A 21,292-nucleotide genomic window follows, 5' to 3' on the forward strand; every position below is an offset into this window, starting at 1 on the left:
CCTTACAACAAGATGTTTTAAATGCATAAACACATCAGATTTTGTTTTAAGCCCATACATCCATGTATACTAAAGTCTAAGAGTAGTCATCAATAAATGTAACAAAGTAAAGATGACTTCCAAGTGCACGTGTCCTCATGGGACCACAAACATCAGAGTGAATAAGCTGAAATTTCCGGACAACACACACTGCACCATCCTTTTTGAAGGCAAATCTATGCATCTTACCCAACATACATCCCTCCATGCATGAGGAGGTGGAGTCTCGACTGGAGGCAATGCATCTACCATATGACACTTCTGAAGGGTTATCAACCTCCCAAAACTCGTATGTCCATAGCGGGCATACCATAGCTCCATATTTTGCATAGCGGGCGATAAGAGTAGTGATTGCTAGAGCATCATGAGATTGTACACCAATAGGTATCCAACAAAAACAAACCCTTATACTGGGTCCTAGATAGCCTGAGTGAATAATCCATCTCTTTGTCTTTGACAATGCATTTGTCATTCTCAATGATGACCTTAAAGCCATGCTTGTTAAAAGCAGAGATAGACGATAAGTTCTTTGTAATGCCAGGCACAAACAAGACATCTAGAAGCATGAATTCAAAACCATTTGTAGCAATACTAGTGATTGTCCCAATGCCACAAACATCATAATATTTGTTGTTGTTTGCACATGTAATATGCTTTCGAGCGGGGGTTGAATGGAAAGAGGAAAATAAACACTTGCTAGAAGTAATGTGCTTTTAAGCTTCACTATCAAAATACCATGTTTGCTGTGTTTCAGTAGCATTAAATGCTGAATCAGCCATTGAAGAATCATAATTGCAAGTCAAAAATGTATAGTCATCCTCCACAAAGTCGGTTGAAGCATCACCATCAATAAGTTTGCTGGCTGATGTCTCTTAGACAACCAAATCGGAGTCATGTTTCTTCTCTTTGGCTAATCTCTCATGGCATTCATCAATATAGTGACCTAGCTTCTTGCAACAATGACATTTTCCCTTCTCTTTAGACTTCTCTATGTCTTGGACAGTCTTATTTGATGGCTGTTTGGCATCATCCTGTTAAGAAGACTGCTAGGGTTTGCACTGAGGACACACAGAGTGTACGACCACGATAGAAACACAAAGACACAGACACAGTCATAGAGGGCAAAACTCAAACCCTAAATGCAAAACTCAAAACTCAAATACAAACAGAAGAAGGGAGAGAGAGAACACAACTCTAAAGTGAATGAATGCTGTAAATGAATGTAAGAGTGTACACTGTGCTCAAGGGCAGAGCAATGTCGGAGTGTGACGTCCACCGAAGACGGATCCCAAGTCTGTGACCACCAGTCGGAGTGCTGAATAGTGAATGGCAGCAAGCTGGTCACCAAAATGCAGCAGTCTGGAGGCTGGAAACTGGTAAACACAGCAGTGTACTACCCGTTGGCGGCTGGAAACTGTGCACATTCTGCTGTAAACAGCAGGTTGAAACAATGTCTGAGAGTGTCAGTGCCTGCAATGCTGAAAATGCAGGCTGGCTGACCCTGGAGATGATGGACAGCAGGCTGAACAGCAGTTTGGGACAGTTTGGAGTAGTCGCCAGCAGTTGAGAGCTGTTGCCTACAGCAATGGACAGGCTGAAGATGATGTGGCTGCAGTCGATGATGGCTGGACAGCAGATGGAGGTGGGCTGCAGGTTGGAAACTGGGCGCCAACAGCAGTAGAGGGTGTGTGGGCTGGTGTAGGCAAAACAAGAATGATGGTTGAATGGGGGCAGCCTGTCTATTTATAGATGTGAAAGGGCGCCCCAAAAATTAGGGTTTCCACTAAACTTTCTCGAACCGCTCCCCGTTTTAGGGCTTCCATTGAACTCTCTCGAACCGCTCCCCGTTTTAGGGTTTTACTCTAAAAGAGCATTTTTAGTGTGTTTTGGGGCTGTTTAAGAGGCTAATGAGCAAGTAATGCATATTTTAGCTCAACACCCCCTCTCAGGCTCTAAACTGAGCCGAAAGGTTAGGCCAGCCATTGTGATGTTGATGTACCCCAAGGCGTTCCACCTCAAAGCAGCCAAGGCATCGGACAAAGGGTGCACGTTGGTTGCCCAGTGGCCTACCAAGACTACAGAGGCGATGGTTATCTTACCAAGGGAATCTAAGTAGTCACCCCAGAGAGAATAGGGCATCGGACAAAGGGTATATGTCGGCTGCCCAGTGGCCTACCAAGCCCTACAAAGGCGAATGGAACTACATGGAACTTTTGTGTGTGTGTTTTTTTTTTTTGGAATAAGTGTGGTAAATTTTATGGAATGTGGCCGGTTGAGGAATAGTGACCCAGAAGACGGGAGTAGGGAGGGTACACCTAACACATCACAAAACAGTACAAGCTAACCTATCCACTCAAGGTGTCGATGACGAGGAAAAGTAGGTGATGAGGTATCCATGTGATGAAGAAGGATGGTGGTGTGGTAACAATAGCCGCCGATGGAAACAACTTAGGATCCGCTCAAGTGGTGCTTTGCACAATGAGATGCAAAGTATGCTACATGCTGAAGAGTGCTCATGCAACAGGTGCCACTTGGACAGTGTCCCTCATGGAAAAATTGTTCACTTGCCCAAGCGCCCTAGTACAAAGATGAAATCATGCAATGCAAAGGGTAAGGTACAACAGGGGGAAGAAGCCGATGTCGAAGACAAAGTACTGACGCGTGTAGAATACCAAGAAGGGTAGGAACCCCCTCTCAACCTGGATGTAGATGCCGAAGAAGGAAGAGGAGCTTGATGTTGGTCTTCGTGTGGTGCCGAGAACCATAAAGAATGAAGAGGAGAAGGAAGCATCCCAGTTGGAAGAGCTAGGTAGAAGTCACCGCCATGATAGCATCAAGAGAGATCCTGCACGATCCGCCTCGGGAGGGGAAGCCTCCATGCTGGTAGAAGAGTAAAACTCCAAGGATGATGAAACCATGAAGGAACAGCGCACATCCCAAGTCTCCAGCCCAGGTAGGACTGGGCAAACCTGCATGTTAGCCCTACACTGAAAACAAAACCTGCAAAGGAGATCAAAGTCTGTAATCAGAGAGGTCAGTAGTGAGATGCTCCAAAAACAAAACAAAACAAAAATGAAAAGCTAACTGAAGGAACAAGTGCAAAGATGCAAATGTATATGTGTGTGTGAGTAAATGTAGCGGAAGACTTAAAATGTAGAGACAAAAATTCTATGGGCCCGACTCTAAGAGTGCGAAAAATGAATGCTAGACAGACCTAGGGTATCTGAAAGGACCTAGAGACATGCTAGTCTAAGAAGGTGGCTACCATCGCGTACGTCCAGTAGCAGGGCTCTGCCAAGGGAACGCTTGACGAGGTAGGGAGGAAGGTGAGATAGATGCATGAAGTGCAACGGGATCGGAACTTGCAGACCAATCAACCAATCCTTCAGGAGTAGAGAAGGATGGCCGTTGAGGCTGTCCGAGTGCCATATGTCGAGCAATCGCTGTGGGGGCTGGAGGAGCAGATGGGGCAGTAGCGGAAGGCGTAGCCCCGCTGGACTGTGAAGTTGCAGCGGTCTGCTGAGGCTTTTTAGGTGGAAGACCTTGGGCCTTGGAGCGACACTCCTCGTCCACATGGCTTGCTCTCTAGCAGTGTGTGCAAAACCGGTTTTTCTTAGGGAGTTGCTGCCAGATAGGTCTTGATTTTTTGGTTCCATTGGAGGAAGAGGAGTCACCCTTTGATTGGCTTGCCTTCGCATCTAGCGAGTTCTTGCCATTGGTGGTTTTCCCTCCCAAAGAAGAAGCAACCAACTCCCTTTGCTCTGAATAAGGCTGTGATGAAGATTTCTTGTGGACTTGATCATGCAGCCTTGCGCAACGCAAGAATTGGCGCTCAAACTCGTAGAAGGTTGGCAATTGATGTTGGGAGATAATGTGTTGAATGAAATTGAAGTATTTTGCGGACGACTTATTCAAGAAGAATGTAACCTGATCGTCATCTGACTTTGGAGAGCAGTAGTGGCGAACTCGGCAAGTAACCGCCTATAGTCAGCCAGCTTGACTTTTAGATCATTCCCTTCCTTAAGAGAGAACTCTTGAAGCTCAAAGTCGAGATTGATGCGCCGAGTACAATCGCGAACCGCATAGCGGTCGAGAAGGTGACTCCAACGCTCTGATGCGAGCGGGAAGTGCTGCAACTGAGAGTGAAACTCAGGAAGTAATCCTTGCATCAACTCAACATTGGCTGTAGCATTGCGGACTCTCCATTGACGGATGTAGTTAGGGTGAGCTAGTCGAGGGTCCAGCATAGGTTCTAGACCAATGACGAGGCCCCAAAGACCCTGAGACTCAAGCACTTGTTGCATGAAATTTGACCAAGTAGTGAAATTTGACCTGTTAAGACGTGTCTTATCCGTGAAGGCATTCTTGGCCGTTGCAACAGGAGTGGTAGTGCTCGGAGATGGATAGTGTGAAAGAGTGTAGTGGGGGTAGGATGGGGGAGTGGAGTACACTTGGGAATGGGCCCTAGAGTGCCCATCAAGCATGCGGGTAGTGTGCAAGGTGGATCCATAGGTAGGGATGGGTTGACTAGGCATAGGTATGGTAGCCACATGAGGAACCCAAGGAGGTGGGATGAGAACACGGGGAGCAGAAGATGGGAATCCCTGCGTAGGTGTAACCCAAGGAGAGTGTGAAGACGCACCATAAGCTGAGGATGGAAACCCCTGCGTATGAGTGGTCATGGGAGATGTGAAGCTGGGGAAAGTGAGGGGGATGCCCATCACAGTCGTCCCAGGAGTGATGGGTGTGCTCATTTGCTGAAAGGTGAGAGGCACTGTGTTAAAGGGTGGCATTCCCCCTAACGAAGTACCATGGTGCAAAGAGGTAGAGAATGGGTTGGAGAAGGAAAATGTGCTAGGAGCGGAGATGGTAGATCCAACCCCTAGGGTGTGTGATGCAGATGTGGAGTGTAATCCAAGGTTTTGGAAAGATGATGAGAGGTATGATATAGAAGAGGGTGGGATGGGAGGGAAGTGAGAAGTGTGCGTGACATGCTCAAATGAAACAGAAGTTGTAGATGTACTTGAATTTCGTCTGCTTCGTGAGCCCCCTCTATTGAAGTTCACATACGCAAAGCCATTCGGATCCTGTACCTCAAAAGAAGAAACATGCGAGGGTTTTGATTTATGCAAAACAAAAGAATTGTACAAACCTGACATTGGACTTGGCTGAGATGATGAAGATGGATCGCCAGACGTTCCGAATGCCGTATGTTCTCCATAATCGAAGAGGTGGCTAGCCTCACCAACCGGTCCGGATGTGGTAGCAAAACTGGTAGGAAGGGTGTAAACATCATCATACTTATTGCAATAGTACTCCTCAAAGTCCTCCTCTATCATGTTAGTGAAATCTGGTGAAGGTGGAGTGTCGTCCTCCTCACCGAGTCCATAATGCCGTCTCAGGGCCTCCAATGATGGAGAAGCTTGATAAGACATCATAGGAACTGGAGAAGAAGGTGTCTGGGACATTGTAATTCGGTTACGAGTCGTATTGTGTGCCTTGCACAAAGACTAGCTCTCAACAACATCCGCAGGATACTCTTTACAAGAGCACCGGCTTTGATACCATGTTAAGAAGACTGCTAGGGTTTGCACTGAGGACACACAGAGCGTATAACCACGACAAAAACACAAAGACACAGACACAGACACAGACATAGACACAGAGGGCAAAACTCAAACCCTAAACGCAAAACTCAAAACTCAAACACAAACAGAAGAAGGGAGAGAGAGAACACAACTCTGAAGTGAATGAATGCTGTAAATGAATGTAAGAGTGTACAATGTGCTCAAGGGTAGAGCAATGTCGGAGTGTGATGTCCACCGAAGACGGATCCCAAGTCTGTGACCACTAGTTAGAGTGTAGGAGTGCTGAATAGTGAATGGCAGCAGGCTGGTCACTAAAACGCAGGAGTTTGGAGGCTGGAAACTGGTAAACACAACAGTGTACCACTGATCGGCGGCTGGAAACTATGCACAGTTTGCTGTAAACAGCAGGCTGAAAGAGTGTCTGAGAGTGTCAAGGCCTGCAATGCTGAAAACGCTGGCTGGCTGACCCTGGAGATGATGGACAGCAGGCTGAACAGCAGTCTGGGACAGTTTGGAGCAGTCGCCAGCAGCTGAGAGCTGTCGCCTACAGCAATGGACAGCAAATGGAGGTGGGCTGCAGGCTGGAGAGCAGATGGAGGTGGGCTGCAGGCTGGAAACTGGGCGCCAACAACAGTAGAGGGTGTGCGGGCTGGTATAACCTGTAAAACAAGGATGATGGCTGAATGGGGGCAGCCTGTCTATTTATAGATGTGGAAGGGCGCCCCAAAAATTAGGGTTTCCACTAAACTCTCTCGAACCGCTCCCCGTTTTAGGGTTTCCACTGAACTCTCTCGAACCGCTCCCCGTTTTAGGGTTTTACTCTAAAAGAGCATTTTTAATGTGTTTTGGGGCTGTTTAAGAGGCTAATTAGCAAGTAATGCATATTTTAGATCAACACCTTTTGCTTATTTTTTGCATTTTGCTTGACTTTTCCTTTGCCTTTTAACTTGGAAAGCATAGCCACATCTCTTGAATGCAATGCAACTTTCTTCTGAGTTTGTTTCTCTTGCAACAAGAGGCCTTCCAACTCCACAAATGTAAGGGGTTGCTGCTCCTCCTCAAAGACAACATCAAAGAGGTGTGGAAACCAAGGTACCACTCTAGAAGAGAGTTCAGTGTGATGTTTACCAATTTAGGATCCTGAATGATTTCATCCACATTGAGCGATTGCTTGTGCAAATCCTGTGTGTGAGTAAGGTGATCTATCATGCTACCCTCATCCATGTTCACATTGGCTAACTCTACGGAGATAATATATTCTGGCCTTGTTACATGGTGCAAAGAGACGCTCAAGTACATCCCATGCTGATTTCGAGGTCTTACAAGACCGGATGTGTGGAATGATCGATCTTTTCACTGACAAGGCAATCAAAGAAAGTCCTTTGCATCTTTTGAGTCCTATCTCCTTTGATCCTCGGTAGGAGGGGGGAGGGGCAACAGCACTAGCAACTTATCCTCTACCATTATGTTGAGGTGTTTGAGGTGCAAGATCTTCTGGTCGTTGCAACTCACTTGTTACATAGTTCCACAAGTCCTTTGCTACAAAAAGGTTACGGACCATAAAACTCCACAACAGGTAGTTTGATCCATCAAGTTATTCCTCTTGAGTGAGGACACCAAGGATGTTGCTTTGATCATTGGTTCCTTGACGTGCCGTGTGCTGTAAACAATAATGGACAAAAATCTGCAGCCAAATACTTCTCTGCTAAAGTATAGATTGTATTCCTTAAGAGTACCAAAAATCCCCTTGGGATTATGCAACAAGTACCAAACTATCGCACAAATGCCAAAGTGTGCCCAATTTGACCCAAATCAGCACCTAGCCTACAAATAGCAGCAATCCATTGCTGTACCACACTTGCCTCGTAGTGTGTGTCCTCAAAAGTACAAATTACAGCAACTTAATGCCGATTCTTACCAAAATTTATTGAATTTTCCCAAAATTTTTTGTTCAATTTGACTGTAACAGCAAGTAAATGCCGTTGTACTACTTGTTTGGTGCTTGGAATGCGTGTTGGGCAAAACCCCCAAATTTTTTCCTAGAATTTCAAAGAAATGTAGAAATTTGTACCTTACAGCTTGAATTTCTGCAATAATCCCATCTTGGGGTATGTGCCAACAACAAACAGCAGCTGGAATCTGCATTGTGATGCATGTCGGAGCCGCTAGGAAAAAAAGCCCCAAATTTTTTGCACAAATGTCACTGAAATTGTGCAATGTCGACATTTCCAATGAAGATTTGCATGTGGGACTGAAAATTGGGCAAAAGCCCCAAAATTTTTGGCGGGTATGTCAAAGAAATTGTGAAATTTCTTCCAATTGGTTGTCAATTTGAATTCCAGGAGTAAAAATTGACAAAAGTCCCAAATTTTGGGCAGCACAAGCTGAGATTTGGAAAGAGATGGCCAAAATGGATGGGAAATTGCAGAAATTTTAAAAAAATCACAAATCTGAAAATTAGGGATTTTGCACTTTTTAGGGTTTGCAAAATCGCGGTAGGGCTGAGAATATGGCAGGTAGAGGTGAGAAAATAAGGGGCAGAGCTGAAAACAGCAGCAACTCCTCCAAAACAATAGCTCCTTGGGTTGTGTACAGGAATATGCATAGGGCTGCGTGTAGGCTGAAAACAATAGCAGCTCTTCCTTCTCTTCCTTGGGCAGAGAGTTGGTTGTCAGCAACAGGACATTAGGCGGGGCGGCATTGGTTGACTGTGGCTGAATTGAATTTGCGCCGCATAGGACCTTGCTCTGATACCAAATGTTGGAAAATGGCAGCTAGCTATGGAGGAGAGAAAAGAGAGACAATGAGAGTGTACTGAAGCAAAAGAGTAGAGTGTACTTGTTGAACTGAAAGAATAAGAATGAAAGGTACAAGATAGGTCTAAGATAGACTTAGCTCTAACTCAACTAGAGTTAATTGACTCTAACTCTAACTCTAAGAATGGTGACACAACTTATAACTTTAGTTGTGTTTACACTAGAACTAAAAAAGAACTAAAGACTAAATCATTGGGCACTGCCCATAGATTTGGCAAATTCTAACATTGGAGCAAGCGTTCTACCACCAAAATGAGAAATGGACTTAATGATTTAATTAAAATGAACTTTAATTTTGGTTACCGTTAGCTCTTGGTAACACGAGCGATAAAATCTTTGGTGAAATTTCCCCAGAAGAGCTAAGAGTTTTCATTGATGATCTAGGGGCAGCTACCACTAGGGATAGATAGTTAATAATTTCAAGAAAGTGTTTTGAGCATTGCTGGCAGTTTGCTTTGTTCTAAATCTAAGGAAATGTGCATTTGCAGTGTTCTTTGGATTACTATTGGGCCATATAGTTAGTTCAATTAGAATTATGGCTGATTCAAACAATATTAAAATCATTGTCTCTTTGAGTCTGCCACACAACCCTAAGAAAGTACATAGTTTCCTATCATTAGTTAGATAATTCTTTTTCTTCTCCTTTCTCTCTCTCGGGCTGTGCGAGCTATGTTTTACAGTAGATTGGAATTAGGGTTTGCTCTTTACAGCAGATACGTGGCTAGGGTTTCCAGAAATCAATAATTTTGGGCGTGCAATTGCTGAAGACATTTGGGCTAGGGTTCCTCAAGCTGGCTTCGATGATTGCTCTTTGGTCTTGCAGTTGAGATTTTCTTGGGGGGAGGAACCTGACATTTTCAGGGAGGGAGAAAGGGAGGGAGGGAGAAAGTGAGGGGTATTAACTATTTGATTGGTTTGTAGGATCGCGCACGAACAGAAACTTACAGGGATGCTATATATCAACATTCTAATCTCATCCGTGATAAGGTCAGTGGTTCCAACCAAGCAGTGTTAACTAAAAGCCCAATCATATTTTTGTGTCTTGCATACCTACATTTGTTATATGTTTTGTAAGTGTAGCATATCTGCATTTCTGATATGTTTGCAATTAAGAAACTGTTTGATGTCTGAGTTTACTGGTATCAAACCAAGTTGTTGTTGTGTTAAAAACACAGTCGCTAGTGCGTACACCTGCTGTATAGCATGGAATAAGGTTATGAAAGGGTAACACTCTTCTTTGTTGTTGAATGACTTTTATATGACTCAGTTTAGCCTTTTTTCATTTAGTCTTTTGTGGTTTTCTTTTATTTTTTAGTAACACTGTTTCCTTTGGAGATAGAAGCTTCTCCACCTCTACCTGCTGCTTTTTTAACATATCTGTAAGAACTTTGAAAATAACTCAGTTTAGGAGTCAGAATCGCTCAGTCCTTTGCAAAACAATCTGCAGATGTCTATCTGATCCAAAGTTGGCAAGCCAGTAACTGTTGGTAAGCATATATTGCCAGGAAAACATTAAATGAGTGATGCAGAATGCTGTTTTACACACTTTTATTTAGTCATGGATTTTGAGTGTCGCAGGCAGAGTTGCATGTTACGGAAGTCAGTTCCATAGTTAACATGTCTATTTTGTGCCTTGGCAGAGTTGCTGCATCTTCAATTCTACTTTTAGCTCAGAGCACGAGCACATGATTAATTAGGATGTTGATGATGTTTTTTGTTTGAGTCATATGCTGAGATGGATACAATTTTTCTGCTTGAAAATATTGGGTTATGACCTGAGAACTGTTCCTTTACAGTGGTAGACATATATAATGGATGTTTGGAAAAGAGCTAGACAAGACAGGCTATAGGAATGTGGTGCGCAAGTATAAGAATTTGGGTATGCTTAAAATTGTGGACAAACAGCCTTTTGGAGAAAGCCCTGCCTTTTTGGTCATCTGTGTATGAAAGGACTGGAGTGTAAGCAAGTGCAGAGTGGAGAAGGAAGAGAATGAGTATGATGGTTGAAGCCTGGCAATGTGGCACACTGGGAAGTCTGGCTATACCTCATAGGAAGGAGGGTCCATTCGTGGAAGATGCTAATGAATTGACTCCCAAATGATGACAAACAAGTCTCTTGGTCTTGCTTAGCGTGGAAATTCTGGTTGTGCTTCATGCTTCTCACAAGGGTCCATGCTTCGAAGATGCAAACTAATTGATGCCCAAGTGATGACAAACAAGTCTCTTGGTCATGCTTAGCTGTGGAAAATCTGTAAAGTGGCACACCAAATCACTGGAGCTGCTGGACACTACAGAAGTAGTGCTGACTGGTCTTGGCTGTCAGGTAACAGCCGTGGCAGTTGCCATCATTGCCCATCTGAGCAGGTTAAATGCTGGCCAGAAGTTGACATGTAGAGTTAGAAGAAGGAAGAGATTTTGTGAGCCCAATGGCTGCTTTCTATCAAGTATTGTAGTAAACTTAAAAAACTCCTTTTCCTCCAAAGACCCCCCCCTGTTGATCTTGCTACTACCAATGGATTGCCATAAAAAAGGGTTTGTAAGGGTCATTGGCCTTGTGTCCTAGCCATTGCTAGATCAATTCCACAACTAAAGAGCAATGTGTTACAAATGATGTACCCTTTAAAGCTCATATCAAGACCCGATGATGTGACTTATCATTGGAAAGCTCTTCATGCATATATTTTAAACCGGCCTTCTCCAACAAATTTAGACTTTATTTGCTTGAGATAGAACAAAAGGTAGAATTGAAATCTAATTTGCAAAAGGCTCCCAAATTTTCAAATGTTTGGAATTGGACATTTCACTTTAGAATCGTCCAAGGGGAGATTGTTTAGTCACAATGAATAACTTGTTAGAATGATGCAATGTGGAAGTGGAGGAATAAGATCAATGAGCATAGGGACATTGTTATGGAAATGTGAAATTTTGAAATGCTCTAATCTTACTGATAACATTTGATTAAGATATTAATAAAATGTGCAAGGTTGTTTAGCACATATGATGCACATGGCAATTATTTCATGGTAATAGGCCAAGAACCTTGAGGATGTAGTGGGTGTCAAAGGAAAAAGTTGTAATAAGTTATGTTTGACAGGTACGAGGTGGTATTTGATGTTAGATTTGGGTCTAGACCAATTTATTGGCTACTAACGTTAGTGGGTGGTGACATTAGAGACCAGGTATTAATCAATTAATTAATACTGGTCTAAGGGTCAATAATTGCTTAGGGATACTTGGAAGACAAATTGGCCTAGCCAATTTAATTATTGACTGGTGGGATTAATTTTTAGAGCACTATAATAATTGTTAAATTAATTTTCAAAATTAATAATCTGAAAATTAATTTAATAAGCTGGATAATATTGAAAAATGGGATTAGAAGGTTGCCACTTGGCACAACTTGCTCATGCAAGTAAGAAAAACGTTTTAGGGGCTGGTGGAGTCTATTCCAGCCATTGTGAGAGAGGATAAGGTTGTTAAAATGCAAGGAGAGGTTGCTGATGTGATTTATAGTCACTAAGGATCAGTCCTATAGTATGTAAGAGCAGTTTGCAGCCCTCCAAGAGTTAGTGATAGTAGCCCAAGGTCCTTTTGGTGTAGATGACAACATATAGGAGGGGCGAGTAATCTTTCTGGTGGTCTTAAGCTGTAGGTGACCAGGTTCCATGGCCGTTTGAGAAGGGCAGTAGTAGTTTTTCAGCGTTTCTCATAATGAAACTCTAAAATTTCTCTCTACAATATTTTCTTTCATTTCATAGCCGTTTCTCAAGTTATCTCAGCATTTTTCAACAATTTGGACAATCAGAGGAAGAGATTTTAGTCAACCTCTGTTGTAAACCCTAATTTCCAAGGGTTTTGATAGCCACCTTGGGATGTGTACTCAGAATTGAGGGCATGGGACTTGAATTCTAGCAGCTAAAATTGAGGAATTTTAGGGAGATTCAAGAGGCTAGTTAGTCACTATTAGATTTGGGGCCGAATTTGTTTTTCAAGAAGCATGGTGAAAGCCAATCCCCAAGCAAACCAAGGGGCAAATTGGTTTGGAGGTTTGCTGATTAGTTTTGATAGCAAGAGACACTTGGATTAGTGGAGGAGATAAAAGGATCCTAGTTATTGTCATTAGGACATGTGTTTTTGAAACCTCACTTAACATGTGGATTAACTTTTAATCACATGATTAAGTAAATGTTACACATGTGAGGTGCAATTGGAGTTAAAGTAAATTTACGAGCTTGGGACTCGAGGAAATCACGGGATATCAAAGGCAAAAGTTGCTATAAGTTATGTTGCACAGGTACTTGGTGTGAGTTGTTGGCCTAGGTTATTCATTTGATCATAAGTGTTGATTGGTGACACTAGAGAAGTGGTGCTTAATAATACCTAATACCAATCTAATGGTCAAAGATGACGCAGAGACACTCGGGAATGGAAGTTACTTAGCCAATTTAATTATTGGCTAGTCAGATAATTTTTCAGGGCACCAAAATAATTATTAGATTAATTTTTAGTATTTAAAGATTGAAAATTAATATTTAATTATGATTGATGTTGGAAAAACCATTTGGGAAGGTTGTCACTTGTAAAAAATGCCCATGCAAGACTGAAAAACGTCTTTAGAGGTTGGAGATGTGAGAGTGCGCAACGGAAGAAGAACACGAACACTGAGGAGGAGAGAGAGAAAGCAGGGAATGAAGGAAGAAAATCTACACTGACTGAAATGAATGCTGAATACACTGAAATGGACTGATCAGTCCCTGCACGCAGCCCGAAGCGTCAGTGAGGGCACCAGATCAGGCTGATGATGACGGCAGCACCGAAGACGGAGGAAGATGACGGAGTCGGAGTGTGCACCTGCCAAAGAAGGAGGGAAGATGATAATACAACTGACTGCCAAGTGGGAAATGGCTATAAATAGCCAAAAAACCCAAAAACTGGCCGACGTGAAATTTGAGGCCATAAATATGTCTGACCAGCATTTAATGCTGGTAAAAATGCCAGGAATGCTCAGAAAAATCCCGGTAAGGGTGGACAATGTGCGGCAGGTGAGGCAGGCTGAAGAATGCAGAAACTGCCCCGGGAAATGCACATAAAAACCCGACTGGAGGAGAAAATGCACTGAAATGCAATAAACTGAGTGCTCTAGAATGAGCTACCTCCTCCGTCAAAACAAGTGATAGACAAGTCAGAGCTCCTAAAGTCCTCATCTGACTCAGACTGAGGCTCACAGGCAGGAGATGACAAGGCATGACAAACATGACTGCTAACAGGAGAGAGGCATTTTTAGTGTATTCAGCCGAGAGAGAGAGGAGATGTTGTTGGTTTGATTTGCAGCCATTGGAGGACCTTTTGAGGCAGCCAGGGGCAGGAGAAGACCAATCAAGAGAAGGTGACAGCATCTACAAGCTGTTGGGACAGGACAACAGCAGTAAATGATTGATTTTCTTTAGTTCTTTGCATCTACAAGTTGTTGTGGCAAGGCACCAGTTGCATTTGATTGATTTTCAGTCATTCTTCCTGACAAACTCTGAATTTTCTCTCTCTACAGCTCTCTGTCTCTTATCTCCCAACCATTTCATAGCCTTGCTTTGAAGATCTCAGCATTTGGACCCTTGGAGGCTGAGAAATTGCAAATTTCTATGTTGTAAACCCTAATTTACAGCATAAATTAGGGTTTAGCAGTAGCCTTGGGAAGCGTGCCAGAAATTGGAAGCTCCAAGACTTGGATTCAACAGGGTTGAAGGTGAATTTCAGCTAAATTCAAGTGGAGGACTAGCTAGCCATTGAATTTGGGGCATTTCCGTCGCCTATGAAGTGGGTGAATGCCAATTAAGTGCCCGAATCAAGGGGCAAAATAGATTGAAGACTTGCTGGTCACTTTGGACAGCAAGGGGAGTTTGGATTGTGAAGGGGATCGGGAGAATCCCATTGTAAATCAACTTGTTCTTTAATAAAGCTAAAGAAATACCGAAAGGGGCGTCAATTTTAGGGCCAATTTGGTGTGCATTGTCCAAGATCAGTAGGTAAATTTGTATTTTCAGATTTGCATTAATTGTTTGCTGCTGTAATTAAGTTGTAATCAGGGATTTACCACCCATCCACGGAAGGAAGGTTGGTTACAGTTATACTTTTTCCATTTGCAATATAAGGTAAAGAAATACCGCAAGGGCGCCATTTTTGGGGGCCAATAGGCCGTGCAATGTCGAAGATTATCAAGGTAAATTGTGCATTTCAATTTATATTTATTTGCTGATTGCTGCAATTAAGTGGTTAATCAGGAAATTACCACCCTTTCCAAGAAGGAAGGTTGGTTGGTTTCAGGCACAACATCAATGTGAAAGCATAAATGCAAATGAGACAAGATACGTGAGAATCCACTAGTATTCAATTGTTAGCAGTCATGTTGATGAGGATGAGTGGAAGCAGAGAGAGCACGCATATAAATTGAGGTGTTGAACAGTGCTGAACAAATAGAGAGTGAGAGAGAGAGTTGACCGATAGGTGTGTACTAGTGTGGTACACATAGAATAAAAGAATGTATTTATACTTAGGGTATGACACACTTACACCCGGTAGGGTGAGTTCACACGTGTGAAGTAATATATATACGGGAGATACACAGGAGAGCGTAAAGGGTCTTTACACCCAACAATCTCCCACTTAAAGGTCCTAAGCGAACCTTTAACCAACTCCCACAAGTCTAATGCAATGCTCATGTTGAGCCTTTGCAAGACTTTTAGTGAGAACGTGTGCAGGATTATCATGTGATTTGATCTTAGTTAGTGTGACTAGACCATCATCCAGAACTTGTTTGATAAAATGATACCGAACATCAATATATTTGGTATGTGCATGAAACATGGCATTCTTAGCCAGGCATACAACGCTTTGGCTATCACATCCAAGTACAGGTGTTTTGGTGGACAGCCTAAAATCCTTGACCAAACGACCAAGCCAAACTGCTTCTTTTGAAGCTTTAGTGGTTGGAATATATTCAGCCTCAATGGTAGAGAGTGCTACTATCTTTTGCAATCTAGAGTACTAAGAAACCACGCCACGAGTCAAGGTAAAGATGTACCCACTAGTAGACTTGCGAGTATCCAAGTCACCTGCCATGTCTGCATCACAATATCCTTGCAGATCTAATATACCCTTGCCATAGCAAATACATTTTCTTTGTGTGCCCTTAAGGTACTGTAAGATACATTTCATTGCTTCCTAATGTGCTTTGCTAGGATTTGACATAAACTTGCTTACAACTCCAATTGCTTACAACTCCAATTGCATAAGCAATGTCAAGTCTAGTGGCAACCATAGCATATATGAGTGAACCACAAGTTGAAGCATAAGGAACACCCTTCATAGAGCTGCCTTGCTAACCTTAAGATAAGATGGAAAAGGTACACCAAGAGACTTAGCATCAGCCATAGAAAAACAATCAAGTACTTTGTTGATGTACTTTTCTTGTGAGAGAAATATGAGCTTCTGCTCTTTATCTTGTGTCACACACATGCCCAAAATATGTTCAGCTAAACCCAAATCCTTCATGGAAAAGGTTGAATTCAGCTGTCTTTTCAATGCATTAATCTGGCTTTGATGCTTACCAGCAATAAGCTTATCATCCACATAAAGTACAAGTATAATAAGGCTTTCATCATCAGCCTTCTTAATGTATAAGTAGTGATTTGTACTACTTCTTTTAAATCCATGTGAGGGCATGAAGACATCAAACTTTTTATACCATTGTTTAGGAGTGTGTTTCAAACCATACAAGCTTCGCTTAAGCTTACATACCAAATTCTCCTTTCCTTGTATAACAAAGCCTTCGGGCTGTTTCATGTACAACTCTTCTTCCGGATCACCATGCAGGAATGCAGTTCTAACATCCATCTGATCAAGTTCAAGATCCATAGATGCTATAATGGCAAATAACACTCGTAGAGTGGTCATTTTGACAACATGAGAAAACACTTCGTGAAAATCAATCCCTCCTTTTGTGCATAGCCTTTAGCCACAAGTTTGGCTTTGAATTTGGGTTTGCCATTCACACATTTGATTTTATAGACCCATTTGTTAGGAATGGGTTTTCTATCCTTGGGCAATGTGATCAAATCCCAAGTATCATTCTGATACAATGACTTCATTTCTTCCTGCATAGCTAGCTCCCACTGTTTCTTTAGCTCACATGATAAGGCCTCTTTATACGTAAGAGGCTCACCTTCATTTGTGAGCAAAGTGCAGTCCAAAGAAGGATCAAATCTTTGTACAGGTCTTCTGACACGTGTAGACCTTCTTATCCAATGATTTGTGTTATTAGATAATGGATCCACATCCAAGGGAATGTCAATGACCTCATTGTTTGGTTGCTGAACTGCATGTTCAGGTTGTTGTAATACAATTTCAGGCTGCTATAATTCATTCTCAGCATGCTGATTTTGGTGCTCTAGTTGATGTTCAACATCCCCTTGCTGCCCATTTTCATTTGGCTCAATAATGATATGCTGATTGTCATAATCAGCATCAAAAGGAGCTGAATTTGCAGTGGTTGATGTCTGCCCAAGTAACTGATTATGCTGAAATTTAACTTTCATTTTGTTTGAGTCATTAGATGTGACATTTTTCAGCAGCTTTGACTCATTAAATATCACATCCTGGCTGCATAGCACATTTTTCATGCTTGGAACCCAAACTCTATAGCCCATTTCACCTTCATTTCCATAACCCATGAAGATGCCTCTATGAGATTTCATGTCAAGTTTGGTTTTGCTATCAATAGGTACATGTACATAGCATTTACAGCCAAAGACCCTGAAGTGGTCATATGAAGCAGGTTTGCCAGACCAAACCTCTTCAAGGATGCCACTTTCAAGTGTACGATGTGGAGATCGGTTGCAAATATGCACCGTGGTTTTAAGTGCCTCTCCCCAAAACAATTACGAGAGATTAGTTGTGGACAACATGCACCGAATCTTCTCACATAACGTGCGATTCATTCGCTTAGCCACACCATTAGATGATGGATTACAAGGAGCTGTAAGCTCCTGTTTAATCCCATTGACATTATAAAACTTATTGAAATCTTTAGATATATACTCTCCCCCATTATTTGTTCCTTTTTCAATTTTAAACCCTTTTGAGTACTTACCAATGCGTAAGACTTTTTAAAGGTGTCCAATGCCTCACTTTTCTGCTCAAGCAAGTAAACTCATAGCTTTCTAGAATGGTCATCTATTAAAAAAACACAAAATAACGAAAACCACTTTGAGTTTTTATTGGCATGGTGCATACATCTGAGTGGAATAAATCCAAGATGCATGCCTTCCTAGAGGCTCCATGAGAGTATGAACTCTTCACATGCTTACCTAGAACACAGCCATCACAAAAGTCAAGCTTTGAGTTTCTCACAACAACTCTTCCAAGTGAAGATGGTGCTTGCAAACCCTTTTGGCTCATGTGTCCAAGACGCTTGTGCCATAACTCCATGTGTGATTGCACTTCAGTAATTACAACAAAATTTCCAGGAAATGCCTTGCAGTAGAGATAATATAGTCTTCTTTTTGCCATCTCTAGTGACTAGTATAGAACCTTTCTGTATTTTCCACATTCCACGACTAAAAGTAGCGAAGTAACCTTTGCTGTCTAGCTGCCCAACAGAAAGCAAGCTCTTCTTGATACCAGGTACATACCTAACATCATGAAGGATCAATTCTTGACCATTTTCAAGAGCCAGGTGTATGGTGCCCATTCCTTCAATATTACATGCATGATTGTTGCCAAGTTAGACTTTTCCAAGATTACCTTTTGCATAAGAAGAAAAATATTGGGTATTTCACTCACGTCTCACTTATGCCTACTGTTATATTTATAAGGTAAATTACGGGAAACATGCACGAAGCATGACCGTTCGGGGCCTTGGGTGTCTGGACGGGTTTTAGGGGAGCCTAGAATTTAAGAGAGTCCAAGAATAGTAGAACTCACCAAGATTTGACGGCTGGCAATCGGATCACGATGAGAGTGGCCAGCAATTAACTAGGCAAGGTTGGGAGGTGAAACGCATCTCGTGCCCTTTGAGTGTCGGACTGTATTCCTCAAGAATTCTGCTTCATCTTCTGAGACGCCTTTCATTGGTATCAGAGCCGCCATCGAATCTTGCTGGAGCCGTCGGGTTCTAATCTTGCTAGTCATTCGTGAAGCCTTTTTCAGGCGATTACAAGCGCAAGGGCCAGACGATTCGACTGACACGTCATTCGTCAGTCATTTAAGGTTGCCGCACGTCGTTCGTCAGTCGTTTTTGGTCACCACACGAAGTTGTAAGCTGTGATCGTGACACGTCACGAAAGTGTGACACGTAGCAGGGAGACGAAAGGCGTGTGACGAAAAGCGTGAGGCGATTGCTGTAAGCAGCCGTGACGAAAAGCGTGAGGCGACTGCTGTAAGAGGTGACGGAAAGCGTCAGATGGTACTTCAGGTGCTACACGTCACACGACTGTCTTTGAGGAATAGTTTTACAGCAGGATCGTCTCCACTCGACTGAAGCCAGGAGTTAAATCGCTACCAGCTGACTGAAGTCAGTCAGACCTGCTTTATACATAGAAATATATATCGGTGGTTCACGTGATTGTTCCGTTTCTGCCAAAGAACTTCATTTCCAGCATGACTGGTTTACTGGTTTAATCCAGGAAGACAAAAAATTGTTCCTTACTCTTTGGGTTTATTTACAAAACCAGCAACAACAGTTGCCTGCCATTATAATCAGGGAAGTACTTTACCTTGTATGTAAATTTTTTATCTTTGCTTTCCAATTCCAGTGTATTAATGGCAGAAAAAAAGAAAGAGGGAGTAATGGAAAGTTCTAGTTCTGGGGACCACCCTATGGTAGATCCCCATGAAACGGAGATGCAAGAAGAACAGTGGGAAGAATTCTTTGCTACACGAGAACAATTTGATGATCTTATTGCTCGTGTGCAGGCTCAGGGGGTTCAAATGGAATTTTTAACTCAAACACTCACTGAAAGAAAATCTCGATTAACTTTATTGTTAGAAAGGGATAAAAATAAGGTAGAAACCTCGGATATCCCATCTTCATCGAAAGATTTAGATGTGACTATGCGAGATCTTAAGGAACCCCACCACAAGTTGAGGGATAATCTAGTTCTAAAAGATATAAAACCCCCTCAGTTTCATGGGGAGGAAAAAGATAGAAATAAAGATACAATCTTTAATTTTCTCCAAAAATGGGAAGATTTACATAAACTTAAAAATACTCCACCACATCTCCAAGCACTGGAGGCTAGTTTAACTTTGGGGCCCAAAGCATATAAATGGTGGCGAACTTTAAAGGAGGCAAATAAAATACCTGAAACTTGGGCTCAATTTGAATCCGTGTTTTTGAAAGAATTTCTTCTTGGAAATGAAATGGAAAGAAATTGGGAAGATTGGGATTATGTCAGACAAAAGGGAAGACCCCTGCTGACATATTTGGAGGAATATCGTGAGATAATCCTCAAATTGGAAGGAATAGATGAATTTCAAAAGACAAGAGGATTCATTAGGGGACTAGATAAAGCCTGTAAAAAGGAAGTAAAAAGGAGTTCACCTAAGACGCTGGAAGAGGCAATTAAATTTGTATTAATCAATGAAGATAGTATGCGTCCAGGTACACTCACTAGTCTCACTGATACCGAGCCCAAGTCTAAGGAATTGGAAACCTCAAAATTTGTGGGCAAATTTAAAAGGAAAATGCCATTTTTTAAGGGTAAAAATGTCAGAGTGCAGCGGTGCGGAAGCGTAGGACTGAGAGAGAGAGAACGCAGAGAGAGAAGGGAGAGAAAGAGACAGTGGACGATGAAGATCTGCTGTATATAGAATGCTGAATACAAAGATATACACGGGCGCAGTGCGCTGGACTGCGTTGTCTCCACCTCGACGATGCGACCTGCTGTCCACCTCGAAGTCTGCTGCAGTCTGCACTGTCTGCTGTCTGAAATCTGTGAACAGAGACAGAAAACTGCGCGGCACCGGTCTGTAATCTGCGACAGAGAAGAGTGTCCAGACTGCTGGAAATGTCGACTATAAATAGTCGAAAACTGCCACGAACTGGGGCACCAGAAATAGGGCGCAGCCTGGAATAAGTCGGCTGCATTAAATGCAGCCGACTGGGCTGCAAACAGTCGGACTGCCACGTGGCAGTCCGACTGCACAGTCCGACTGACTGTGCAGCTGCCCTCCAAAACAGGCTATGATTTCTAACACCCCCTCTCAGAGCCTGGACAGGGCAGAAGCCTGAGGGATCTGGAATGTTGCCGAAGTAGAGCTTGAGGAAGCGCCTTCGTAAACAAATCCGCAAGATTGTCCTCCGTCTTGCAATACTCCACAGTGATGGTCTCATCCAGAAGTGTTTCTCGGATGAAGTGGTATTGAATCTCAATGTGCTTCGTCCGGGCATGAAAAACAGGGTTCCTTGCCAAGGCAATGCAACTTTCATTGTCACATCGCAGCAATGTAGGACGAGTCTGGGGGCACCCAAGCTCCTCCAACAATCTCCGAAGCCACACAACCTCGCATGTGGTGGAAGACGCGGCCCGATACTCCGCCTCAGTAGACGAAAGGGCTACCGTGGGCTGCTTCTTGCTACTCCATGAAATAACACCTGCACCCAAAGTAAAACAGTAACCTGTAGTAGACCGCCTGTGGTCCACGTCACCAGCCCAATCTGAGTGGCTCCAACCTGCAAGTACAAGATCTGACCCATCTGTCCCTGCGGGGTAATGAATCCCTAAATCAGACGTCCCCCTCAGATACCGAAGTATCCTCTGAGCAGCTTGCCAATGCACCGTCTTAGGTTCACTCATG

The 21,292-nt window shown here is 42.8% G+C and overlaps 1 protein-coding gene across 1 annotated transcript in view; it reads left to right on the forward strand.

The window, feature by feature from the left end:
- Positions 1-21,292, forward strand: part of PRMT6 (protein arginine methyltransferase 6) — a 137,088-nt gene that overhangs the window by 7,700 nt on the left and 108,096 nt on the right. Inside the window, exon 2 of the mRNA XM_087697607.1 lies at positions 9,365-9,430. Within this exon, the coding sequence (XP_087553733.1) occupies positions 9,365-9,430 (66 nt within the window). The remainder of the gene's footprint in view (positions 1-9,364; positions 9,431-21,292) is intronic.

The sequence above is a fragment of the Lygodium microphyllum genome, chromosome 17 (genome assembly GCF_053477565.2).
Source record: "Lygodium microphyllum isolate KBCC chromosome 17, Lygodium_microphyllum_v1.1.10, whole genome shotgun sequence".
Lineage (NCBI taxonomy): Eukaryota > Viridiplantae > Streptophyta > Polypodiopsida > Schizaeales > Lygodiaceae > Lygodium > Lygodium microphyllum.